At 45.4% G+C, this 27,801-nt stretch overlaps 1 protein-coding gene across 1 annotated transcript in view; it reads left to right on the top strand.

Moving 5' to 3' along the window:
- Positions 1–27,801, top strand: part of UTP20 (UTP20 small subunit processome component) — a 966,235-nt gene that overhangs the window by 445,740 nt on the left and 492,694 nt on the right. Inside the window, exon 31 of the mRNA XM_069229033.1 lies at positions 21,663–21,807. Coding sequence (XP_069085134.1) covers positions 21,663–21,807 — 145 coding nt within the window. The remainder of the gene's footprint in view (positions 1–21,662; positions 21,808–27,801) is intronic.

Genomic DNA, 27,801 nt, shown 5'->3' with positions numbered 1-27,801 from the left:
TGGAAGGCAGGAGACAGGCCGGTAAGTCTGGGGCCAAAGCAGTTGGTGTCTTCTGTTCTTCCTCTGCAGGGGTTTTTCAGCTCAGCAGTCCTCTTCTTCTTGTAGTTTCAGGAATCTAAAGTTTTAGGTTCAGGGAAGCCCTTAAATACTAAATTTAAGGGCGTGTTTAGGTCTGGGGGGTTAGTAGCCAATGGCTACTAGCCCTGAGGGTGGGTACACCCTCCTTGTGCCTCCTCCCAAGGGGAGGGGGTCACATCCCTAATCCTATTGGGGAATCCTCCATCTGCAAGATGGAGGATTTCTAAAAGTTAGAGTCACTTCAGCTCAGGACACCTTAGGGGCTGTCCTGACTGGCCAGTGACTCCTCCTTGTTATTCTCATTATTTTCTCCGGCTTTGCCGCCAAAAGTGGGGGCCATGGCCGGAGGGGGCGGGCAACTCCACTAGCTGGAGCTTCCTGCGGTGCTGGCACAAAGGGGTGAGCCTTTGAGGCTCACCGCCAGGTGTGACAGCTCCTGCCTGTGTTAGCATCTCCACCCAGTGCAGGCTTTGTTACTGGCCTCAGAGTGACAAAGGCACTCTCCCCATGGGGCCAGCAACATGTCTCGGTTGTGGCAGGCTGCTGGAACCAGTCAGCCTACACAGATAGTCGGTTAAGGTTTCAGGGGGCACCTCTAAGGTGCCCTCTGGGGTGTAGTTTACAATAAAATGTACACTGGCATCAGTGTGCATTTATTGTGCTGAGAAGTTTGATACCAAACTTCCCAGTTTTCAGTGTAGCCATTCTGGTGCTGTGGAGTTCGTGTAAAACAGACTCCCAGACCATATACTCTTATGGCTACCCTGCACTTACAATGTTTAAGGTATTGCTTAGACACTGTAGGGGCACAGTGCTCATGCACTGGTGCCCTCACCTATGGTATAGTGCACCCTGCCTTAGTGCTGTAAGGCCTACTAGAGGGGTGACTTATCTATACCTGCATAGGCAGTGAGAGGCTGGCATGGCACCCTGAGGGGAGTGCCATGTCGACTTACTGGTTTTGTTCTCACCAGCACACACAAGCTGGCAAGCAGTGTGTCTGTGCTGAGTGAGGGGTCTCCAGGGTGGCATAAGACATGCTGCAGCCCTTAGAGACCTTCCTTGGCATCAGGGCCCTTGGTACCAGGGGTACCACTTACAAGGGACTTATCTGGATGCCAGGGTGTGCCAATGGTGGATACAAAAGTACAGGTTAGGGAAAGAACACTGGTGCTGGGGCCTGGTTAGCAGGCCTCAGCACACTTTCAATTCAAAACATAGCATCAGCAAAGGCAAAAAGTCAGGGGGTAACCATGCCAAGGAGGCATTTCCTTACAATATATATATATGTTCGATATTGGCAAGCTAGGGATACCCTGCCTCCCTAGGTCTGTGGGGCGATCCCACAGGGAAACTGAGAGTGCCACCACCAGATTCCATACATTATAATGTGTTTGTTGTATACTTTTATTAGTTAAACTGTATGTCTGTGCAAATGTGATTGTTATTTCAATTGAAAATGTGTCGTCTGTAATGTTAGTGGGCTGCCACATCATGCATACTCTATTTTACACCACTCCACTCTGCACCAGTCCACGCCACTCTACCTCTGCACCACTCCACGCCACTATACTCTACATCACTTATACCACTGCACTGTAGGCCTCTCTACTTTACTGTGCACCACTCTACTTTTATGCCAATGCACTCTATGCCTCTACTCAGCACTACTGCACTCTACGCCACTGCACTCTACTCTGCATCACTACACTGTTTGTCAGTCTACTTTGCAACACTGCACTCTATTGGCACTGTACTCTTTCCCAATCTGCTCTAATATCTACACCACTCCCTTCACACCTGTGCACTCTGCCAATCCACTCTAATCCACTTCTCTCTGTCCTGCACCACTCCACGCTATGTTGTTTCACTCTCCGCCACTTCACACTTTTCTGAAACAATCTACTCTATGCCACTGCACTCTACGCTATTCTTCTTCTGTCTGCGTCACTCCACTCTGCCACTCCATGCCGCAGTACTCTACACCACTGCAGTCTATGCTGCGTCACTCCATGGCACTGCACTCTACACCACTCCACGGCACTGCACTCTACACCACTCCACTTTACTCTGCACTTTGCTCCACTGCAGTCTACACTGCACCACTCCACTCCATTCTATACCACTCCACTTTACACCACTGCAGTCTGTGCTGCGCTACTCCAAGCCTCTACACGACTCTACTCTGCAGCATTGCACTCTATGCCACTGCACTCTGCACCACTCCACTCAAATCTGCGCTATGGCAGCCCACTTTATGCTACTTTACCCCACTCTGTCACTCTATTCTACACGACTGCACTCTACCCTGCACCACTCCTCTCTACCTTTTACCAGTCCATTCTAAGCCACTTCACTCTACTCTGAAACAATCTACTCCAAGCCACTCAACTCTGCGCATCTCCACTCTGCACTGCTTCACTATGTACCACTCCAGTCTGTATAACTCCACTCTACACCACTGCATCTATGCTGCACACTCCACTCTATGCCACTGCACTCTACCCCAATCTACTCTAAACCACTCTCCTCTAAACCACTGCACTCTATGCCAATGCTCTCTACACTAGTCTACGCTGCAGTACTGCACTCTACGCCACTGCACTCTACATCACTCTACTCTAAGCCACTGCAATCTATGCCATTCTGTTCTGCACCACTGCACTCTACCCCACTCTGTTTTACTCAGCAGAACTGTACTCTACACACTGCTTTCTACGCCACTCTACTCCCATACACTGTATGCCATTCTAGTCTACATTACTGCACTCTACCAAACTCTACCCAGCAACACTGCACTCTCCACCTCTGAACTCTCTGCTACTTTATGCTGCACCACTGCAATCTACACCACTCTACTCCGCACCACTGCAATCTATGCCACAGCACTCTATGCTACTCTATGCTACTCTGCTCTGTAGCACTCAATTCTACCCCACTGGACTCTAATGTACTCAGCACCATGATACACTAAGCCACCGTACTCTGCAGCTCTACATTGTACACCACTGTTCTCTGCTGTACTTGGCATGACTCTACTCTACACCACACTACATTGTAAGCAACACTAATCTGCACCACTCTATGCCACTGCACTGTTATGCCATTGAACTCAATGCCATCCTACTGTGCGCCACAGCACTTTACGCCACTTTACTCCTCTCCAGTCTACACCACTCTACTCCACTCCACTACTGCACTCTATGCCCCTCTAGTTTACTCTGCAACATTCTAAATTGCCTCATTGCATTCTCTGACACTGCCACACTCCACTGACACTCCACGCCACTCTATGCAACAAAACTACGCCACTCCACACCACTTTGTGCCACTCTCCTCTATGCCACAAACTATTAGCCATGCTGAACAGCAGCCACACTAGAGCACATATGTAAAACATATTGGCAAAGCCAATAGGTCTTGCCTAGGTGAGACCTATTGGCTTTGCCTATGCTTTTGTTGGTTTTAAATGGTATGTCTTACCTGACATTTTCACCTGTTATGCCCCTTTAACCTTTATTTTTTCAGTGAATTTTTTTTTAATGGAAAGTAAGATATTTATCATTTTGGGATGATGAGATGAGCAGTGTGAAAGGACTAATTTGACTCCCAATGGCATACATCTACTACTCCACCTGTCCAATGCCCATAGTTCATTCCTTGGTCATTTTCCTGGCACCTTAATTAAGAGTTGAGCTGAAACTTTAAAGAGAACAACAGAGCCTTCCCCCTTTACATATTCTTTCCACTGCTGAGGAGAAACTCTCTTTCCCCTTTATTCTCAAAGTGCTATATCATAACTTATTAAAAAAAAAAAAAAAGTCTGTGAGCCCCAGTTGATTCAAGGATGAACATATAGCCCTATGTCAAACCTGACCCTCTCTCTTTTGCGAGGGACCTCGGGTCTGTCACTCTGTTATTTATCTTCTTGTTTGGACAGCTTCCCTTACCACCTAAGCTCCATCATTGGTCAAGCAGGGCCACATAACTCAATCTCTGTATAGGTAGGGCCAGTCAAGCCAGGTTTGAAAATCTTGTCTGACCCTCTTAAATCCTGTTAGGCTACCAAACCATCCAGTGCCCAAATACTTTCAAACTGCACTATATCCGTGCTGCGCCTGGAGTAATCAAAAACCTGATGCACAGGGTTAGCTAACCACAAAGCAGCACACTTGGGATGTTCAGTTACAACTTCCCATGTTCTATTAACAGTTCAGTACCTACTGACACCATTCCAGACTCTCCAGCTCCTTGTCATCCATACCAAACCACGTGGCATATGTTGTGAGCAAACAAACTACACAACATTGCATCTTTTCACATTACATCACACTATCCCACATTCACCAGATACATATATTAAAAACACACCATAGAACACAGCACACTATACCAAACGTACCTCCTTAGACCTAACCTTCCATCACGCTTTCCCACATTATGTACCACACCAATCTATCAATCCATCTGACCCCATATGAGCACCAAAGAGTGTAACACTTCCTCAGACCATAACACACCTCATCCCACTGCGTCGTTTATTTGTTTTACTCACCTCAAACTGTACATAACCATTCTGACCATATCACTCTGTCATCCATGAAGAGCGTATGCCATACCACATCACCTCACAGCACATCATACCACAAGGTCTTCTGCTATACCACACATCATCCTTCCTCCACACATCATCCTTTCTTCACACCACACACAGTCCACCTCACATCAACTGTACCACTCCATGCAAAGCATTCCCAAATGAAGCTGTAATAAACCTCCAAAATTGTCTTCACATCAAGCCACACAATGCTCCTAACTTCAATACCTGTCCTCACTTTAACATCTCACACCACGCTACACCATACCACCACACACATCAAATTAATCCATATGACACTAACCACACAAAGAAGCATCACACCAGACCATTTGACAGCAGACTACCCCATACTACTACACACTATGCCATCTCACAGCATTAATCCCATCTCACCACATCCTCTAGCACCAGATCATACTAATGCATCTTGAAAGCAAACAACAACTTACTTTATTGTAGGTCCTGGATAACATGACCGCCATTGCAATAGCTTATGCTGAAACACAGCACAAAATAATTACTAAACTGAAGCAGCCTAGCAAAACACTAAGGGAATGAAGAGTGAAACCCAAAGATGGGGACGTCCACCATGCCCAGACACTACACTGAACACATCCTCTTCAAATTTCACATTTCTGTCACACCCTACTCACTCAAGCTACCCTAAGCACTCGGTGTTTTCAGTCATATTCTTTTTTAAAGTCAATATATATATATATATATATATATATATATATATATATATATATATATATATATATATATATATATATATATATATATGTTCGATGGCATGTGTAGCTGCAGATACACATGCTGTGCACATCCCGCCATCTAGTGTTGGGCTCGGAGTGTTACAAGAAGTTTTTTCGAGTCACGAGATCGAGGGACTCCTCCCATTTCGGCTCCATTGCGCATGGGCGTCGACTCCATCTTAGATTGTTTTTTTTCCACCATCAGGTTCGGACGTGTTCCTTTTTGCTCCGTGTTTCGGGTCGGAAAGTTAGTTAGAATCTCGGAAAAATAATCGGTATTGTTTGCGTTCGGTATCGGGTTAGTTATAACAGATCAACACCGATTTTTGAAGAGCTCCGAGGGCCCTTTGGGGTTTTTTCAATCCCCCGTCGGGGCCTGGTCGGCCCGGCCACGTGTCTCTTCAAGGCTGATGGAACGGACCCCATTCCGGTTCTGCCCAAAATGTCACAACAAGTATCCGTATACAGATCATCATCTGGTCTGTAACTTGTGTTTGTCTCCAGAGCACAAGGAAGATACTTGTGAAGGCTGTCGAGCGTTTCAGTCCAGAAAGATGTTAAGGGACCGAAGAGCCAGAAGACTGCAGATGGCGTCGGCGCCGACAGGACAAGGGCGTTTCGAGGAGGAAGAAGAAACTTTCTCCATCCAGGAATCGGACTCGGACGAGCTCGATCCAGAACAAACGCCAAAAACCGTGAGTAAGATGTCGATACATAAAACTCACGAGAAGACCACAAAAGCCCAGGGGACGCCACCGCCAACAGGTCATGGCTTAACCTGAAAAATAGGTGACCGATCATCGGTACCGAAAAAGGGCACGCTGGTGTCGAAGTCATCCGACTCCGGTCGAGATACCGCCACTCAGCAATCTCGAGCCCGAGACAGCGGATCCGAGCAAGCTCGGCACCGGGACAGCGGAACTGAAATAAGTCGGCACCGAGAGACCACGACGCCGAAAATAAAAAAAGTTTCGTCGGAACCGAAAAAAGCAGCCGAAAAGGTTTCGATACTGAAACATCCGGCCTCGGAACCGAAATCAAGTTCCTACACAGAGGAAAAAGGACTGTCCTCACAAATGAAAACACATAGATTTGGACAGGAACTAGAGACAATGGAGCCAGACTATACCCAAAGAAGGCTCCACATCCAAAAAGAAACGGGAAGATCAGCACTCTCCCTCCTATTAGAATGAAACGCAAACTTGCCTTCCAGGAGAAAGACAAGCAGCCACAGGCAAAGGTGGCTAAACAAGTAAGCCCGCCACCGTCCCCACAACGCTCTCCGCAACCATCACCAGTAGCCACTCCACCAATGATGCAATCCCCGACTTATACAGGGATGAGTCAGGACGATCCAGACGCGTGGGATCTTTATGATGCGCCAGTGTCAGATAATAGTCCTGACTGTTATCCAACTAGACCGTCACCACCAGAAGATACTACAGCTTACGCGCAGGTGGTGTCTAGGGCAGCGGCGTTTCATAATGTCAGCCTACATTCAGAGCCAATTGAAGACAACTTTCTATTCAATACACTGTCGTCCACACACAGCCAGTACCAGAGTCTCCCCATGCTACCTGGAATGCTAAAGCACACCAAACAAGTGTTTGAGGAGCCTGTAAAAGGAAGGGCCATTACTCCAAGAGTGGAGAAAAAATATAAACCTCCACCAACTGACCCCGTGTACATCACACAACAGCTAACACCGGACTCAGTAGTAGTAGGGGCAGCTCGCAAGAGGGAGAACTCACACACTTCAGGAGATGCACCACCTCCAGATAAAGAGAGTCGTAAATTCGACGCAGCAGGAAAAAGAGTGGCGGCACAGGCAGCAAACCAGTGGCGTATTGCAAACTCACAGGCTTTGTTGGCCAGATACGATAGAGCTCATTGGGACGAAATGCAACACTTTATTGAACATTTGCCCAAGGAGTTCCAAAAGAGAGCACAGCAAGTAGTGGAGGAAGGACAGTGTAAGGAAATGCCTCCTTGGCATGGTTACCCCCTGACTTTTTGCCTTTGCTGATGCTATGTTTTGAATTGAAAGTGTGCTGAGGCCTGCTAACCAGGCCCCAGCACCAGTGTTCTTTCCCTAACCTGTACTTTTGAGTCCACAATTGGCACACCCTGGCATCCAGATAAGTCCCTTGTAACTGGTACCTCTGGTACCAAGGGCCCTGATGCCAGGGAAGGTCTCTAAGGGCTGCAGCATGTCTTATGCCACCCTGGAGACCCCTCACTCAGCACAGACACACTGCTTACCAGCTTGTGTGTGCTAGTGAGAACAAAATGAGTAAGTCGACATGGCACTCCCCTCCGGGTGCCATGCCAGCCTCTCACTGCCTATGCAGTATAGGTAAGACACCCCTCTAGCAGGCCTTACAGCCCTAAGGCAGGGTGCACTATACCATAGGTGAGGGTACCAGTGCATGAGCACTGTGCCCCTACAGTGTCTAAGCAAAACCTTAGACATTGTAAGTGCAGGGTAGCCATAAGAGTATATGGTCTGGGAGTCTGTTTTACACGAACTCCACAGCACCATAATGGCTACACTGAAAACTGGGAAGTTTGGTATCAAACTTCTCAGCACAATAAATGCACACTGATGCCAGTGTACATTTTATTGTAAAATACACCACAGAGGGCACCTTAGAGGTTCCCCCTGAAACTTAACCGACTATCTGTGTAGGCTGACTGGTTCCAGCAGCCTGCCACACTAGAGACATGTTGCTGGCCCCATGGGGAGAGTGCCTTTGTCACTCTGAGGCCAGTAACAAAGCCTGCACTGGGTGGAGATGCTAACACCTCCCCCAGGCAGGAGCTGTAACACCTGGCGGTGAGCCTCAAAGGCTCACCCCTTTGTCACAGCACAGCAGGGCACTCCAGCTTAGTGGAGTTGCCCGCCCCCTCCGGCCACGGCCCCCACTTTTGGCGGCAAGGCTGGAGGAAACAAAGAAAGCAACAAGGAGGAGTCACTGGCCAGTCAGGACAGCCCCTAAGGTGTCCTGAGCTGAAGTGACTCTAACTTTTAGAAATCCTCCATCTTGCAGATGAAGGATTCCCCCAATAGGATTAGGGATGTGACCCCCTCCCCTTGGGAGGAGGCACAAAGAGGGTGTACTCACCCTCAGGGCTAGTAGCCATTGGCTACTAACCCCCCCAGACCTAAACACGCCCTTAAATTTAGTATTTAAGGGCTCTCCCTGAACCTAGAAATTAGATTCCTGCAACTACAAGAAGAAGGACTGCTGAGCTGACAAACCCCTGCAGAGGAAGAACAGAAGACACCAACTGCCTTGGCCCCAGACTTACCGGCCTGTCTCCTGCCTTCCAAAGAACCCTGCTCCAGCGACGCTTTCCAAGGGACCAGCGACCTCTGAATCCTCTGAGGACTGCCCTGCTTCGAAAAAGACAAGAAACTCCCGAGGACAGCGGCACTGCTCCAAAAGAACTGCAACTTTGTTTCAAGTAGCAGATTTAAAGACCCCTGCAACTCCCCGCAAGAAGCGTGAGACTTGCAACACTGCACCCGGCGACCCCGACTCGACTGGTGGAGAAACAACGCTTCAGGGAGGACCCTCCGGCGACTCTACGACTGTGAGTAACCAAAGTTGTCCCCCCTGAGCCCCCACAGCGACGCCTGCAGAGGGAATCCCCAGGCTCCCCCTGAACGCGACTGTCTGAACTCCATTTCCCGACGGCTGGAAAAGACCCTGCACCCGCAGCCCCCAGCACCTGAAGGATCGGAACTTCTGTGCAGGAGTGACCCCCAGGAAGCCCTCTCCCTTGCCCAGGTGGTGGCTACCCCGAGGAGCCCCCCCTTGCCTGCCTGCGACGCTGAAGAGATCCCTTGATCTCTCATTGAAAACCATTGTAAACCCGACGCGTGTTTGCACACTGCACCCGGCCGCCCCCGCGCTGCTGAGGGTGTACTTTTTGTGCTGACTTGTGTCCCCCCCGGTGCCCTACAAAACCCCCCTGGTCTGCCCTCCGAAGACGCGGGTACTTACCTGCTGGCAGACTGGAACCGGGGCACCCCCTTCTCTCCATTGAAGCCTATGTGTTTTGGGCACCTCTTTGACCTTTGCACCTGACCGGCCCTGAGCTACTGGTGTGATAACTTTGGGGTTGCTCTGAACCCCCAACGGTGGGCTACCTTGGACCAAAAACTGAAAACTGTAAGTGACTTACTTACCTGTGAAAACTAACAATAACTTACCTCCCCCAGGAACTGTGAAAATTGCAGTGTCCACTTTTAAAACAGCTTATTGTGTTTTATGTAAAAAGTATACATGCTAAAGTAATGATTCAAAGTTCCTAGAGTACTTACCTGCAATACCTTTCAAATGAGCTATTACATGTAAAATTTGAACCTGTGGTTCTTAAAATAAACTAAGAAAAGATATTTTTCTATAACAAAACCTATTGGCTGGATTTGTCTCTGAGTGTGTGTACCTCATTTATTGTCTATGTGTATGTACAACAAATGCTTAACACTACTCCTTGGATAAGCCTACTGCTCGACCACACTACCACAAAATAAAGCATTAGTATTATCTCTTTTACCACTATTTTACCTCTAAGGGGAACCCTTGGACTCTGTGCATGCTATTCCTTACTTTGAAATAGCACATACAGAGCCAACTTCCTACAGACAGAGTATCTCAAACAATCAGATACGGTCAGCAATAGACGCAGCAGACACAGCTGCTAGAACTGTAAACACAGCAGTGACAATAAGGAGACATGCATGGCTGCGTACATCAGGATTCAAGCCGGAAATACAACAAGCCGTGCTGAATATGCCATTTAACGGACAGCAGTTGTTTGGGCCGGAGGTGGACACTGCCATCGAAAAGCTTAAAAAAGACACAGATACGGCCAAAGCCATGAGCGCACTCTACTCCCCACAGAGCAGAGGCACATTTCGAAAGACACAGTTTCGAGGGGGGTTTCGAGGACAAAGCACAGAACCCACAACCTGACAAACAAGGCCAACTTATCAAAGCCAATATCAGCGGGGAAGTTTTCGGGGACAATATAGAGGGGGACAGTTCCAGAAAAGTAGAGGAAAATTCCAAAGTCCCAAAACTCCACAAAGCAAGCAGTGACTTACAAGTCACAAATCCCCAACACATAACACCTGTGGGGGGGAGACTAACCAAGTTCTACAAACAATGGGAGGAGATAACAACAGATACTTGAATCTTAGCAATTATCCAGCATGGTTATTGCATAGAATTTCTCAATTTCCCACCAAATGTCCCACCGAAAACACACAATATGTCAAAGCATCACATGGATCTTCTACAACTAGAAGTCCAAGCGTTGTTACAAAAACTAGCAATAGAATTAGTACCAATTCATCAGAAAGGAACAGGAGTTTACTCTCTGTACTTTCTCATACCCAAAAAGGACAAAACTCTAAGACCTATATTAGATCTCAGAACGTTAAATACCTACATCAAATCGGATCATTTTCACATGGTGACGTTACAGGACGTAATCCCATTGCTCAAACAGCAAGACTACATGACAACACTAGACCTAAAGGATGCATACTTCCATATACCGATACATCCTTCACACAGAAAGTACCTAAGGTTTGTATTCCAAGGGGTACATTACCAGTTCAAGGTGTTGCCATTTGGGATAACAACTGCGGCAAGAGTTTTCACAAAATGTCTGGCAGTGGTAGCTGCGCATATCAGAAGACAGCAAATACACGTCTTCCCGTACCTAGACGATTGGTTAATCAAAACCAACAGGAAAAAACGGTGTTCACAACACACAAGGTACGTTATTGAGACCCTCCACAAACTAGGTTTCTCACTCAACTACACAAAGTCGCACATTCAGCCGTGCCAAACACAGCAGTATTTAGGGGCGACAATCGACACGACAAAAGGGGTTGCCACTCCAAGTCCACAAAGAGTACAAGCATTTCACAACGTAATACAGGTCATGTATCCAAAACAAAGAATATAGGTCAAGATGGTAATGAAACTACTAGGCATGATGTCCTCATGCATAGCCATTGTCCCAAATGCCAGATTGTACATGCGGCCCTTACAACAGTGCCTAGCATCACAATGGTCACAGGCACAGGGTCAACTTCTAGATCTAGTGTTGATAGACCGCCAAACATACACCTCGCTTCTATGGTGGAACAGCATAAATTTAAACCAAGGGCGGCCTTTCCAAGACCCAGTGCCTCAATACGTAATAACTACAGATGCCTCCATGATAGGGTGGGGAGCTCATCTCAATCAACACAGCATCCTGGGACAATGGGACACTCAGCAAAGACAATTTCACATAAATCACTTAGAACTACTGGCAGTATTTCTAGCGCTAAAAGCATTTCAACCCATAATAAGACACAAACACATCCTTGTCAAAACAGACAGCATGACAACGATGTATTATCTGAACAAACAGGGAGGAACACACTCAACTCAGTTATGCCTCCTAGCACAAAGAATATGGCATTGGGCGATTCACAACCACATTCGCCTAATAGCACAATTTATTCCGGGGATTCAGAATCAGTTAGCAGACAATCTTTCTCGGGATCACCAACAGATCCACGAATGGGAGATTCACCCCGAAATACTAAACACTTACTTCCAGAGATGGGGAACACCACAAATAGACCTGTTTGCAACAAAAGAAAACGCTAAATGCCAAAACTTCGCATCCAGATACCCACAAGATCAATCTCAGGGCAATGCATTATGGATGAGTTGGTCAGGGATATTTGTATACGCTTTTCCCCCTCTCCCACTCCTTCCATATCTAGTAAACAAATTGAGTCAAAGCAAACTCAAACTCATACTAATAGCACCAACTTGGGCAAGACAACCTTGGTACACAACACTATTAGACCTCTCAGTGGTGCCTCATGTCAAACTACCAAACAAACCAGATCTGTTAACTCAACACAAACAGCAGATCAGACACCCAAATCCAGCATCGCTGAATCTAGCAATTTGGCCCCTGAAATCTTAGAATTCGGACACTTAGACCTTACACAAGAATGTATGGAGGTCATAAAACAAGCTAGGAAACCAACCACTAGACATTGCTATGCAAATACGTGGAAAAGATTTGTTTATTATTGCCACAATAACCAAATCCAACCATTACACGCATCTGCTAAAGACATTGTAAGCTACTTACTACATTTGCAAAAGTCAAAGCTAACTTTTTCATCCATTAAAATACATCGTACCGCAATTTCAGCTTATCTGCAAATTACACACTCAACTTCTTTATTCAGGATACCAGTCATTAAAGCGTTTATGGAAGGGCTGAAGAGAATTATACCACCAAGAACACCACCAGTTCCTTCATGGAACCTCAATATTGTCTTAACTCGCCTCATGGGTCCACCTTTCGAACCTATGCACTCATGTGAAATGCAATATTTAACATGGAAAGTTGCATTTCTAATTGCTATCACATATCTAAGAAGAGTAAGTGAGCTACAAGCATTTACCATACAAGAACCATTTATTCAGATACATAAGCATAAGGTAGTCTTACAAACAAATCCTAAATTCTTACCAAGAGTCATATCACCGTTCCACTTGAATCAAACAGTAGAACTTCCAGTGTTCTTTCCACAGCCAGATTCTGTAGCTGAAAGAGCACTACATACATTGGACATCAAAAGAGCGTTAATGTACTACATTGACAGAACAAAACTAATTCGGAAGACAAAACAATTATTTATTGCTTTCCAAAAACCCATACAGGAAATCCAATTTCTAAACAAGGCATTGCTAGATGGATAGTTAAGTGCATTCAAACTTGTTATCTTAAAGCAAAAAGAGAACTGCCTATTACACCAAAGGCACACTCGACTAGAAAGAAAGGTGCTACCATGGCCTTTCTAGGAAATATTCCAATGACTGAATTATGTAAGGCAGCCACATGGTCTACGCCTCATACATTTACCAAACACTACTGTGTAAATGTGTTAACAGTACAACAAGCCACAGTAGGCCAAGCAGTACTACGAACATTGTTTCAAACAACTTCAACTCCTACAGGCTGAACCACCGCTTTTGGGGAGATAACTGCTTACTAGTCTATGCACAGCATGTGTATCTGCAGCTACACATGCCATCGAACGGAAAATGTCACTTACCCAGTGTACATCTGTTCATGGCATTAGTCGCTGCAGATTCACATGCGCCCACCCGCCTCCCCGGGAGCCTGTAGCCGTTTAGAAGTTGATCTTGAACATTTGTAAATTTGTAAATATATCACTTTAAACTACATTATGTACATACGTATTCACTCCATTGCATGGGCACTATTACTATAACACACAACTCCTACCTCACCCTCTGCGGGGAAAACAATCTAAGATGGAGTCGACGCCCATGCGCAATGGAGCCGAAATGGGAGGAGTCCCTCGATCTCGTGACTCGAAAAGACTTCTTCGAAGAAAAACAACTTGTAACACTCCGAGCCCAACACTAGATGGCGGGATGGGCACAGCATGTGAATCTGCCGCGACTAATGCCACGAACAGATGTACACTGGGTAAGTGACATTTTCCATTTATATATATATATATATATATATTTATATTATATCCTTCAGGTAGAAAGGATCTTCACCATACAACATGAAAAAAAAAAATCACATAAAAAAAGCATTTAGTATATTCTCAATTAAAGTTTATCAAAATATTCCTTCTCTTACTATTCTTCCCTTTGTGCAACATTACTTCAACTAGCAGACCTTGGCTTCCATTTCCAGATAGATTGATATTTCTTTATGGCCCCACCTCTTTGGGCGTATAATTTTTTCCTAATTTTGACTTTGGCCATAATTTGCAACTAGTATTCAAATGAGAGTACCTCCACCGATTTCCAGTTCTGGAGAGGCAGAAATGTTGCCACCAGAGAAGCAATGAAAAAGAATTTCTGATGTTGCGCAGTTATGAGATTGAATTGTCGGTGTCCCAAACAATGCCCTACATACATCAGGAATTATAGTTTCTTGCATCTTCCCACTAATCTATTGATAGATTTTGGACCAAAATTCCCCCAAAACACAGCATGTGAAACAAATATGGAGCCAATCCCCTTTAGCACCCCTGCATCTAAAGTATCCCACCGATGTAAATGAAAACCATTTATGCAATAGTGTAATAAATCATCCATTTAGAAAAAATGCAATTCTTCAAAATTAGCTCCCCTAACGGCTTTATGAGCAAGAAAATAGTAATGGCACCATGTGTGAAGTTTGATTTTACAGCCTGAAGCATCTTCGATTCGTGCCAGTGCTACTGGAATTTGGACTTGGGAGATTTATAGAAGTAGTATAAGATACCAATTACCCATGCCAGTTAGCCTGCTTATATAAAAAAAAAACAAAGAAATGCTTGAGCCATGATAATGGCAATAGCATTGTTCTCCGAACGAATGCTTTCAATAAAATGCTTAATGTGAAGGTACGAGAAAAGCATTGACTACTTGATCCTGGTACCTGTTTCCAACAACTGTTCCCAGGTTTTCACACTCCTTACTATTTATTCCAGCCTTTTTCCATTGAAGTCTTTGGTTCTTATTGAAGACCTGGTGCCCCTGATTCCTTTAATAGCATAGAGGGATGAAATTGGGGTAGGTAATACTCTTCCTTGAGTTGATTATATCAAAGCTTAATTGTATTAGGGAGCTTATACCTAGTGTGTTTCGGCAGTATGGGGATCTTTAAAAAGGTGGAGAGTTGAACATTATTCTCTAGGAGCATTTTTTGCAAATATAAAGAGTGAGAGAAATCAGAAGATCTGGATGCTTGACTCATAAAATCGAGGAGTGCTGCCTGGTAACATTTTTAAAGTAAGGTAATGCTAACCCTCCTTCTATACTCATGTGCAATATCTCGAGTTTGGTTTGAGCCTTCTTCCTCACTTGTCATATGAAGTGGTTCAGAGACTGATTGATTTCCTTAAAATATTTCTGGGGAACATGGAAATTGGTGATGATAAACAAGAATAGCGAAAGGATCATCATTTTGACTAATGCAGTTTGCTCCATTATTGGCAAGGGTTGTTCTTGCCACTCTTTAAGGAGTCCCTGTGCCTTACAAAGCATCTTTTCATAATTAAGCTGGAAGATCTCTGAGGGATTATGTTTAACGAATATACCCAAATATCCAATTACATGTGAAGCAAAATAGTTGGGCTGCATACCCCTTGGAAGCACTGATATTGAACTATTAAAGAGAAATGCCCTTCTCTGATCCGTAAACATTTGGATTGCGGCAAACGCGCTAGTTGTGTTTTGCTCTTCTGCCATTAGGTGTAGTACCAAGTCGTCCGTAAATAACTTTGCCTTAGGTGCGTTCTTCATAGGAGCGTTGAGGAGGTTGTCTTGTCGTAATGTGGCAGCCAGAGGTTCGATGAACAATGCAAACAAGACTGGGGATATAGGGCAGCCTTGCCGCGTATTTCTTTGGATTGTTATGCTCCCAATCTTCTGCCCATTGACCACCACCCCAGCTGCCGCACAGCTATATCGAATATTCAAGAGATACATCAATTTTGGAGGAAAGTTAAAGCGACCTAGGATAGCGAAGAGTTCTTATCTTTGTATCAAGTCAAAAGCTTTTTCGGCGTCAAGCATATTAATGACTTCCTTTACCGTATTATTGGAAAAGAAATCAATTGAGTGAAGTAGGCAGTTTGTATTAGATGTTTGTAGGAAGCTGGATCTGTATATACTATATAAAAATGAGATATAACGTGCACAGAGTCTAGGGGTTCCCCAAGAGGTTTGACATAGGCAATAATAGGTAATACTAATTCTCTATTTCTGGTAGTGTGGTCGAGAAGTTAGGTTTATTAGAGGGTAGTGTTGAGCATTTGTTGTTCACACACAAGCAATAAGTGAAAAAACACACTCAATGACCTCACTCCAGACCAATAGGTTTTTATATAGAAAAATATATTTTTGTTACTTTATTACTCAAACCACAAGTTCAGGCGTACATACTGTTGCAGGTAAGTACTTAGTATAGACATCAATGTAACTTTCTTTCACTTTAGTCAAGTAAACAGTTTTTTAAGAAAACAGAGAATATGTATTTTAAAATTGGATACTTAGTGCGTTTTCAGAACAATTCCTGGGGGAAGAAAATAAAGTACAGTTTTAGAGGTAAGTACACGACTTACAGTTCCGGTCTCCGGGTTACAGGTAGTCCACTGTTGGGGGTTCAAGTCTACCCCAAACAACCAGCAACATGGGGCCGGCCGGGTGCAGAGGTCAAAGTTGAGCAATTTTAACACAGGCTCCTATGGAGACAGGGGGTACTCGGAATTCGGTCTGCGAGCAGGTAAGTACCCACGGCTCGGAGGGCAGACTAGGGGGATTAGAGGAGCACTGGAAGGGCCCCAAGTAGGCACCAGTCCGACTCCCTCAATGGCACTGGGGCAGCCGGGTGCAGGGTGCAAACAGGGCATCGGGTTTCCAATGAAACTGTGAGGGGACCCCGGGGATCACTCAGGCGCTGCAGGCAAGGTCCCAGGGGGAGGGTGTCTCATGCCAAACCACTGGTTGGACAGGGAAGAGAGTCGCCTGTTGATCGTCGCTGCACTGGGTGTCAATTTCTCCAAGGCCTGGGGGCTGCGAGTGCAGTGGGTCCCTTGGCGTCAGTTATCTTCGTCCAGGGCAGTCGCAGTCAGGGAGGTCCTCGGGATTCCCTCTGCAGACATTGTTGTGGAGGAGTGGAGAGGTCAACCCAGGGTGGGCACTTGGTTGCTGTTGCCTAGGGGTCCTCTCTTGTCGGTTGGGCCACCTGGACTCGGGCCGTGGACGTTAGGTGCAGAGTGGTTATAACTCACGCTTCTGGAGTGAGGTGGGAGTCCTTCAGAAGAGGTTTCTTCTCCTGTTCTTCTTTCAACAGGGTCGCTGTCCACAGGAGTTCTTGATCCTCTGTGATGCAGGCAGTCCTCTGGAGGTTTTTCAGAGGTCGCTGCGCCTGCAGGACGCGTCACTTTTCTTCTGCAGGTTCTTTGAAGCAGGGGCCAGGCCAGTAGGCCTGGGGCCAAGTCAGTTGTTGTCTCTTTTCCTTCTCTGCTGGGGTTTCCACTAAGCAGTCCTTCTTTTTCTTTTGAGATCGTCAGGAATCTGAACTCTCTGGGTTCAGGGAGCCCTTTACATACAAGATTTAGGGGTGTTTTTAGGGTTAGAGGGCAGTAGCCAATGGCTATTGTCCATGTGGGAGGCTACACCCTCCTGGTGCCCATTCCCTTTGGGGAGGGGGGCACATTCCTATCCCTATTGGCCCTGACCCCCCAAACCAAGATGGAGGATTCTGCAATGAGGGGGCACTTCAGCTCTGGACACCTTAGGGGTGGTCCTGGCTGAGGTGGTGACTCCTCCTTGTGTTTCCTAATTATCCCTCTGGACTTGCCGCCAAAAGTGGGGCTTTGTCTGGGGGCTGGGCATCTCCACTAACTGGAGTGCCCTGGGGCATTGTAACACGAAGCCTGAGCCTTTGAGGCTCACCGCTAGGTGTTATAGTTCCTGCAGGGGGGAGGTATGAAGCACCTCCACCCAGTGCAGGCTTTATTTCTGGCCTCAGAGATCACAAAGACTCTCACCCCAGGGGGTCAGAAAACCGTCTTTCAGCGGCAGGCTGGAGCATACCAGTCAGTCCTGCACTGAAGGATTTGGTAAAATACAGGGGACATCTCTAATATGCCCTCTGTGTGCATTTTTAATAAATCAAACACTGGCATCAGTGTGGGTTTATTATTCTGAGAAGTTTGATACCAAACTTCCCAGTACTCAGAGTAGCCATTATGGAACTGTGGAGTTCGTTTTGACAAACTCTCAGACCATGTACTTAATATGGCCACACTGTACTTACAATGTCTAAGAATGGATTTAGACACTGTAGGGGCATGCCTTAGGGCTTTAAGGCCTGCTAGAGGGGTGACTTACCTATGCCACAGGTAGTGTTTTGTGTGCATGGCACCCTGAGGGAGATGCCATGTCGACTTTAACTTTTTCTCCCCACAAACACACACAATCTGCAATGGCAGTGTGCATGTGTTAGGTGAGGGGTTCCTTAGTGTGGCACAACACATGCTGCAGTCCTTAGGGCCCTTGGTACCGCTGGTACCTTTTACAAGGGACTTATCTGTGTGCCAGGGGTGTGCCAATTGTGGAAACAATGGTACATTTTTAGTGAAAGAACATTGGTGCTGGGGCCTGGTTAGCAGGGTCCCAGCACACTCTCAGTCAAGTCGACATCAATATCAGGCAAAAAGTGTGTGTGTGTGTGCGGGGGGGAAACTGCAACAAGGGCCATTTTCCTACAATGTTATATTCCTTCCTGGAAGGAAGCCTGCTTGATCCGGTTGGACCACCGTTTGAGCAAGGGGAATGAATCTGGATGCTATAACTTTTGTGAAGATTTTGTAGTCACTGTTCAATAAACTAATAGGGCAGTATGGCCCTGGCGTATCTACCTGTTTGCTTTTTTTTTTTAAGCTCACTATTATGGCCTCTGGAAAGGAACATGGCATGGCGGCTCCTTCAATGATTTCATTAAAGAGTAATACCAAGAATTTCGCTGTTTGAGCCATGAAAACTTTATATAGTTCAGTATGGAGCCCATCACGCACTCAAGCTTTTCCCTTAGGAAATGCTTGAATTACCTCCTGAACTTCCTATAGGCTAATAGGTGCTGTTGCTATGGTGGAAGGTTAATCACCGACCATTGGTAATCTGATTAAATCCAGATATTCTCTTACTTGTTCAAGAGAGGTCTGACTTACGGAGGTATATACATTTGTATAACGCTCTAGAAAAACCTTACTAATTTCCACAGGTTGAGTCACTGCCCGGTGCCCTACCTCATCATATATTGATTTCACCATTGCATTTTTACAGGGTTTTTTAACCAGCCATGCTAGAATCCTTCCCACATGTTGACTTTTGTCATAGAACTTTCGAAAGCATGTATTATGATCTATCAACTCGTGTGATGTATAATATTCTTGTAGTGCTTGTCGCGCCTGGGTTAGCCTAGCCCTTGACATAGGCGACGGAAATATCAAATGTTTGGCAACCTCTGTATCTCATTCTTGTTGTAGGGTTTCTGTCTGTTCCTTTCTAACTTTGTGAGTTTTAGCCTGTTATGCAATAGCTTTCCCCCCAAATAAACACCTTACAGCCCCCCGCATATAACGAAGAGGGAGGCGGAACCTTGATTTCTATCAAGAAGTCTTGTAACAAAGAATACATAATTTCCAACCAGCTCGGATCGACTAATAATGTTTTGTTAAGTGACCCCCATGACCTATCTCGTTCCCTTGCACCAACTTTTATCTCAAGTATAGGGACCGAATGGTCAGAAAACGGGCTGGTGAGTATCATTGATCTTCTTTTCCTCAATTGTGAAGATACCAAGAAAAAGTCTATCCGAGATGCTGAGTTGAATTGTTTAGAAAAACACATAAATTCCCGTATGGAGTGATACTCCTGTTGCCATGGATCTACCTATGCAAAATCCTGTATCATTTGGGTTAGGAAACATGCTGCCTTGGGCTTGTTTTGAGCCTTGTTCTTCCAAGAGCAGTAATTTCTAACATTCTGCAAGATATTGAAATCCCCCCATTTTACAATAAAGTCTTCTAATCTTGACAGAATATTGTAAATTTCGTTTAGAGAAGTTACATCATCTTCAGTTGGCCCATAAAAACTAATTAAATGTATTAATTGATTATCAACGCCTAAACTAACTAATATCCATCTTGTTTACTGTTGCAAATTACATTTAGTACCTGTTGCCCTACCCGGTTTGCGAGCAAGACATCCACACCGCATATTGCGGCGTAGGAATAGTACGTATGGGAGAGAAAACTAGGTAGTTTTGGCTCTTTAATGTGTGCCTTGAGGTGAGTCTCTTGTAGAAATATAATTTGCAACCTAGCCCCTCAAGCCACAGCAGTACAGCCTGAAACTTTCTTACTATTCACCCCATTAATATTGCAGGAGGTGATCTTAATTGATTGAGTATTCATCCCATTTGACATGTGTGGGGAAACTTCTGTATCGACTCTCTTCTCAATGTTCCCTTCTCGCTATTCTTCCCTGGCTTGTCATTTCTACCTTATTTTTTTTATTTAACCCACGCCACACCCAAAAGTGACCCCCGAAACGCCCTTCCCACTGTTTCTTTAGGATCGCCACCCGGCATAGGAGCCCTCCCCCTACAGTGAGACCCCCCCCCCCCCACCGCATGCCCTTGCTCTCCACCCACCCTCTTCCCCTCCCCCCCAGTAAACCTGGAGTACCTTACCATGGCACCCAGAACCTGCGGCCATGGGCTAGGCAACAGATGAGCAGGGGGGCTGAGGTGCTCTAAAATATGAGCCTAATGGAATCCAAGCTAAAAAGTCCAAAAGACCTCCCTATGGATCCATATCTCCTGCTCTTCAGCAAAAAAAAAAAAAGCCACATAACAACCACGGAATATAACAGGAGCTCCATGTGGTCCCTCGTGTTTACTGTCATTCATATTTTTTCAGCTCATCCCACATACTGTCATGAATCAATCAATATTAAATACCACACTTGCACTGTACCATAATGCCATTAACTATAAAAGCTCCATCAGAAATTGTTTGCACTTAATTCAAAAAAGAAAATTAATAAAGAAGTAGGTAGGATAAATTTCAGTTCTGTTCATTCTGAGTTTGTCTTCTAAGTATTGGAAATATATGATTCAGTCAAAATCGTTGCTGTTTGTTTCGCTCACAGCTCTATGTGACAGAGAGACCACTACTTTTTCTGAGCCCATTTCATGAAGTATTTTTTATCTCCATATGAAAGTGAAGATCTGTTATTCACTACCAAGTTTCCCCAAGGAGCTAACATGCGCTTTATAAGTACACCTTATGTTATGATTTGCTGTTTTTCTTTAGCCAGTTCCTTTGGCCTGAAAAGGGGAAGCTGCCCCCTCTTCTCTGGCTGTTGCTGCACCTCAGTGCCCTCAACACTAGTGTATGCTATCTAAATATTATAAATGATCAGTGTGTACCTTTACTGATAGTTCACTAAACCAGAAATCATTATGTGCATACATATGAACTTGTAAGTGAAAATATTTACACAAATTACCCTACAGTGTGTGCATGTGAATGGTAATTGAAAATGTTGGGGTTCCTCAAGTTGTAACCAATCTGTGTATTTCAGAGACACTGAGCACAGGTGAGAGGTTACTGTTGCCCCACATCCCCGTTGTCCTGCAGTACCTCAGCAGAAGCATGTTAAATGCTGAAAAGATGAAAAAGAAAAAATTTAAAGCGCAAGTTACCAAGGAGCTAAACATCCTATCAAAGTAAGTGTTGGCTTTAGATTTATTTCATATTTCTTTGTATATTCATTTCAGATTTATGTGTCTAACATTCATCATTTTACATTTATGGGAAACATTGTTGCAAGGTTAAATAACAATGGAAATTAGGTATTGTGGAGGGAGGGCTGCCAGGTTAGCCATTTGTAATTATACAACCTCACCATTTGGCAGGACTGTAGACCTGATGTGCACTAATATGTTCAGTATACTGCAATAATGAGGACAAATGCTGACTGGAAACAGTGGCAATTATTCCATAATGGCCGTATTTGTCATAACATGTTATTTCAACAACTGTCCAACACAAAGCAGAAACAAGAGGCCTACGCCACACAACCGTGTCAATCCTAGAAATCTGTAAGCAAGGCAAGTTAGGTCAGCAATGTTGTAGCAGTGAAGTTTAGAATTGAAATTCAGGTAGAAGTCTAAAACCCGGAATCTAGATAACTTGAGGAACTAAGGAACCTGAAGCAGAGTCCTAAGGTAGAGAAGGAACAACTTATTTTGAATGCATTTACTGCCAACGGATTGCTTAAGATAAAACCTACATGCTCTGAAGTAACTATCATGAAAGTGAATTGTCCTGCTTCAGGTCACATGTACAAGGGCTACCGCAGTTCCCATGATCTCTGTACATGGCTACTGGTCTTCAAAGTTTGGGGTGAAAAACTAAGTACCGCTGTTGCTCATTGTAAAGAGTTCTTTTTGAGGCAGATGATGCCACTTACCAACCACAATGCCAAATTTTTATTTTAAATTCCCAGAGACCAAAATAAACCGAAAGCTATCAGTTTGATCGCTTTCCCAGTCTTCTTCCAATAGCGGGTGTGGCAGTTGAGGGGCTCAGCTAGGGAGAATGGCTTTTCTGTATAAGCTAGCTGTGTAGCCCTCACTAGAGGGTAAAAAAAGACCGAACATTAATCTGCGGATTCCCATTTTATGTATGTTTTAGCTATTTTGCCCCCCATTCACTTGCTACTGATATTTTTCTCTCCTCTCTCATGGGCTTGGTTAGACAAGTAGATCCACTTCACAGTGTCCAGGTTATGAGAAACAGCAGATAGTGGAGTAGGTTGTCTGCTTAGCATCTCCTCCATTGTAATGCGTGTGGTTGGCTTCTTCAAAGTGCTGCTGCCTATCTCTTGCTCATTACCACCGCCTCTGTCTACAAAATATTACTGTTGGTCCTCGTTTCCTGTGATAATTTCTTGCAGGTTGCCTTCTACTGGCCCCCTGTGCTAGTACAGTGTGTAAAGTTAACAGTGGAACTCTCCTAGAGAATAAGGTCAGATTATGTTTGAAGGCTGTAGTCTCAAGTCTGCAGTAGAAGCTGTGGGAAAAGGGATTTGATTCAGTGTACAGCATTTTTCGAGCTCATATATTTTTGTATAATTGTTTGATGACTTCCCTCCAAAGCCCATGTTGCTTCATCACAAACAAAACCCATCAATTTCAGTTACTTATTGTGAGAAAGAAGAGATTGAGTCTCCTTTTCAGCACTCTCACTTTTTAGCTAATTGAAGATGTTGGTCAGTTTTTACATTATTAGCCTATATTCTTTGCTTCAGGTTATTTAACATACAGCCTTTTTTTTTTTTAAATGGTTTAATACGAGTTTCCATTTTGTCATTTTTCCATGGTGATTTTTGTCACTTATATATGCCTCCTTGGCATGGTTACGCCCTAACTTTTTGCCTTTGCTGATGCTAAGTTATGATTTGAAAGTGTGCTGGGACCCTGCTAACCAGGCCCCAGCAACAGTGTTCTTTCCCTAAACTGTACCTTTGTCTCTACAATTGGCACAACCCTGGCACTCAGGTAAGTCCCTTGTAACTGGTAACCCTGGTACCAAGGGCCCTGATGCCAGGGAAGGTCTGGAAGGGCTGCAGCATGTCTTATGCCACCCTGGGGACCCCTCACTCAGCACATGCACACTGCCTCACAGCTTGTGTGTGCTGGTGGGGAGAAAATGACGAAGTCGACATGGCACTCCCCTCAGAGTGCCATGCCAACCTCACACTGCCTGTGGCATAGGTAAGTCACCCCTCTAGCAGGCCTTACAGCCCTAAGGCAGGGTGCACTATACCACAGGTGAGGGCATATGTGCATGAGCACTGTGCCCCTACAGTGTCTAAGCGAAACCTTAGACATTGTAAGTGCAGGGTAGCCATAAGAGTATATGGTCTGGGAGTTTGTCAAACACAAGCTCCACAGTTCCATAATGGCTACACTGAAAACTTTGGTATCAAACTTCTCAGCACAATAAATGTCCACTGATGCCAATGTGCAATGTATTGTAACATACACCCAGAGGGCATCTTAGAGATGCCCCCTGAATAACTGCCCGACTTCTAGTGAAGGCTGACAAGTTCCTGCCAGCCTGCCACACACCAGACATGTTGCTGGCCACATGGGGAGAGTGCCTTTGTCACTCTGTGGCCAGGAACAAAGCCTGTACTAGGTGGAGGTGCTTCTCACCTCCCCCTGCAGGAACTCTAACACCTGGCGGTGAGCCTCAAAGGCTCAAATTTCTCAGCACAATAAATGCACACTGATGCCAGTGTGCAATGTATTGTGACATACACCCAGAGGGCATCTTAGAGATGCCCCCTGAATACCTACCCGACTTCTAGTGTAGGCTGACCAGTTTCTGCCAGCCTGCCACACACCAGACATGTTGCTGGCCACATGGTTGAGAGTGCCTTTGTCACTCTGTGGCCAGGAACAAAGCCTGTACTGGGTGGAGGTGCTTCTCACCTCCACCTGCAGGAACTGTCACCCCTTTTGTTACAGCGCCCCAGGGCATCCCAGCTAATGGAGATGCCCGCCCCTCCGGCCACTGCCCTCACTTTTGGCGGCGAAGCTGGAGTCGATAATGAGAAAAACAAGGAGGAGTCACCCACCAGTCAGGACAACCCCTAAGGTGTCCTGACTTGAGGTGCCCCCTGCCTTGAGAAAACCTCCATCTTGAGTTGGAAGATTCCCCCAATAGGATTAGGGTTGTGCCCCCCTCTCCACAGGGAGGAGGTACAAAGAGGGTGTAGCCACCCTCAAGGACAGTAGCCATTGGCTACTGCCCTCCCAGACCTACAGGGAGTGCAGAATTATTAGGCAAGTTGTATTTTTGAGGATTAATTTTATTATTGAACAACAACCATGTTCTCAATGAACCCAAAAAACTCATTAATATCAAAACTGAATATTTTTGGAAGCAGTTTTTAGTTTGTTTTTAGTTTTAGCTATGTTAGGGGGATATCTGTGTGTGCAGGTGACTATCACTGTGCATAATTATTAGGCAACTTAACAAAAAAATATATATACCCATTTCAATTATTATTCATTACCAGTGAAACCAATATAACATCTCAACATTCACAAATATACATTTCTGACATTCAAAAACAAAACAAAAACAAATCAGTGACCAATATAGCCACCTTTCTTTGCAAGGACACTCAAAAGCCTGCCATCCATGGATTCTGTCAGTGTTTTGATCTGTTCACCATCAACATTGCGTGCAGCAGCAACCACAGCCTCCCAGACACTGTTCAGAGAGGTGTACTGTTTTCCCTCCTTGTAAATCTCACATTTGATGATGGACCACAGGTTCTCAATGGGGTTCAGATCAGGTGAACAAGGAGGCCATGTCATTAGATTTCCTTCTTTTATACCCTTTCTTGCCAGCCACGCTGTGGAGTACTTGGACGCGTGTGATGGAGCATTGTCCTGCATGAAAATCATGTTTTTCTTGAAGGATGCAGACTTCTTCCTGTACCACTGCTTGAAGAAGGTGTCTTCCAGGAACTGGCAGTAGGACTGGGAGTTGAGCTTGACTCCATCCTCAACCCGAAAAGGCCCCACAAGCTCATCTTTGATGATACCAGCCCAAACCAGTACTCCACCTCCACCTTGCTGGCGTCTGAGTCGGACTGGAGCTCTCTGCCCTTTACCAATCCAGCCACGGGCCCATCCATCTGGCCCATCAAGACTCACTCTCATTTCATCAGTCCATAAAACCTTAGAAAAATCAGTCTTGAGATATTTCTTGGCCCAGTCTTGACGTTTCAGCTTGTGTGTCTTGTTCAGTGGTGGTCGTCTTTCAGCCTTTCTTACCTTGGCCATGTCTCTGAGTATTGCACACCTTGTGCTTTTGGGCACTCCAGTGATGTTGCAGCTCTGAAATATGGCCAAACTGGTGGCAAGTGGCATCGTGGCAGCTGCACGCTTGACTTTTCTCAGTTCATGGGCAGTTATTTTGCGCCTTGGTTTTTCCACACGCTTCTTTCGACCCTGTTGACTATTTTGAATGAAACGCTTGATTGTTCGATGATCACGCTTCAGAAGCTTTTCAATTTTAAGAGTGCTGCATCCCTCTGCAAGATATCTCACTATTTTTGACTTTTCTGAGCCTGTCAAGTCCTTCTTTTGACTCATTTTGCCAAAGGAAAGGAAGTTGCCTAATAATTATGCACACCTGATATAGGGTGTTGATGTCATTAGACCACACCCCTTCTCATTACAGAGATGCACATCACCTAATATGCTTAATTGGTAGTAGGCTTTCGAGCCTATACAGCTTGGAGTAAGACAACATGCATAAAGAAGATGATGTGGTCAAAATACTCATTTGCCTAATAATTCTGCACTCCCTGTAAACACACCCCTAAATCCATTATAACATGGACCTAGGCACTCATAAGTGAATTTATAGCTGTAGGGTCAATAGTTCAAAACTTTCAAATTCATAATTCAATGATCCAATTCACATGAGACATGCAAGTGAACAGAAATCCAGTGGAATCCTTTTGAGTGAAGAATCCATCTTTAATGAGACACAGAACAGCCAACACGTGTTTCATCATGGGAGTGAATGCTCCTGTGACTTTTTCAAGGCTGCAAAGAATATCAGTCATAAGATACATATATAATATATAGACAACAATCAGTACATACACTGAACATGACACACAAGACTTACTTAAATCAACATAACACAACTAAAGAGAAAACCCATTATTATATAATTCACGCTTTTGCAATCAGATCTGAAATTCCGTTTTCACAACCAAATTATATCAATTTAATACTGAAAAGAACCCAAAATTAACCCCATCTAGTTTGCAAATGAAGGGGAGGAACCAAGGCACAAGATTCAGTATTTAGGGGCTCCCAAGATCCCAGGAAATCAGATTCCTGCAACCTGAAGAAAGAAGAAGGACTGCTGACCTACAAGCCTGCAGAGAAGGAGGAAGACAACAACTGCTTTGGCCCCAGCCCTACCGGCCTGTCTCCAACTTCGAAAACCTGCTCTACCGACCCCTGAAGCCTCAGCGGACTGGCTTAGACTACAGGACCAAGAAACTCCTGTGAACAGCGGCCCTGTTCAAAACTAGCTACTTCTTTGCAACAAATAAGCAAGAGACTTCCCACTTTGCACCCGACGCCCCAGGCTTGCGATCCAGAGAACAAACACCTCAGGGAGGACTCCCCGGCGACTGCAAGCCCGTGAGTAACCAGAGACGACCCCCCTGAGCCCCCACAGCGACACCTGCAGAGAGAATCCAGAGGCTTCCCCTGACCGCGACTACCTGTAACAAGGGACCTGGTGCCTGGAACCAACACTCCACCCGCAGCCCCCAGGACCTGAAGGAACCGAACCTCAGCTAAGGAGTGACCCCAGGCGACCCTCTGCCTTGCCCAGGGGGTGGCTGTCCCGAGAAGCCCCCGTGCCTGCCTGCACCGCTACAGTGACCCCTGGGTCCCTCCATTGTTTTCTATCTGAAACCTGACGCCTGCTTTGCACACTGCAATCGGCCGCCCCTGTGCTGCTGAGGGTGTATTTTGTGTGCCTACTTGTGTCCCCCCCAGTGCTCTACAAAACCCCCCTGGTCTGCCCCCCGAGGACACAGGTACTTACTGGCAGACTGGAACCGGAGCACCCCTGTTCTCCATAGGCGCCTATGTGTTTTGGACACC

Source organism: Pleurodeles waltl, chromosome 4_1 (assembly GCF_031143425.1).
Source record: "Pleurodeles waltl isolate 20211129_DDA chromosome 4_1, aPleWal1.hap1.20221129, whole genome shotgun sequence".
Classification (NCBI taxonomy): Eukaryota; Metazoa; Chordata; class Amphibia; order Caudata; family Salamandridae; genus Pleurodeles; species Pleurodeles waltl.
Note: the sequence above shows the minus strand (reverse complement) of the source record. Positions and strands in the feature narration are given on the sequence as shown.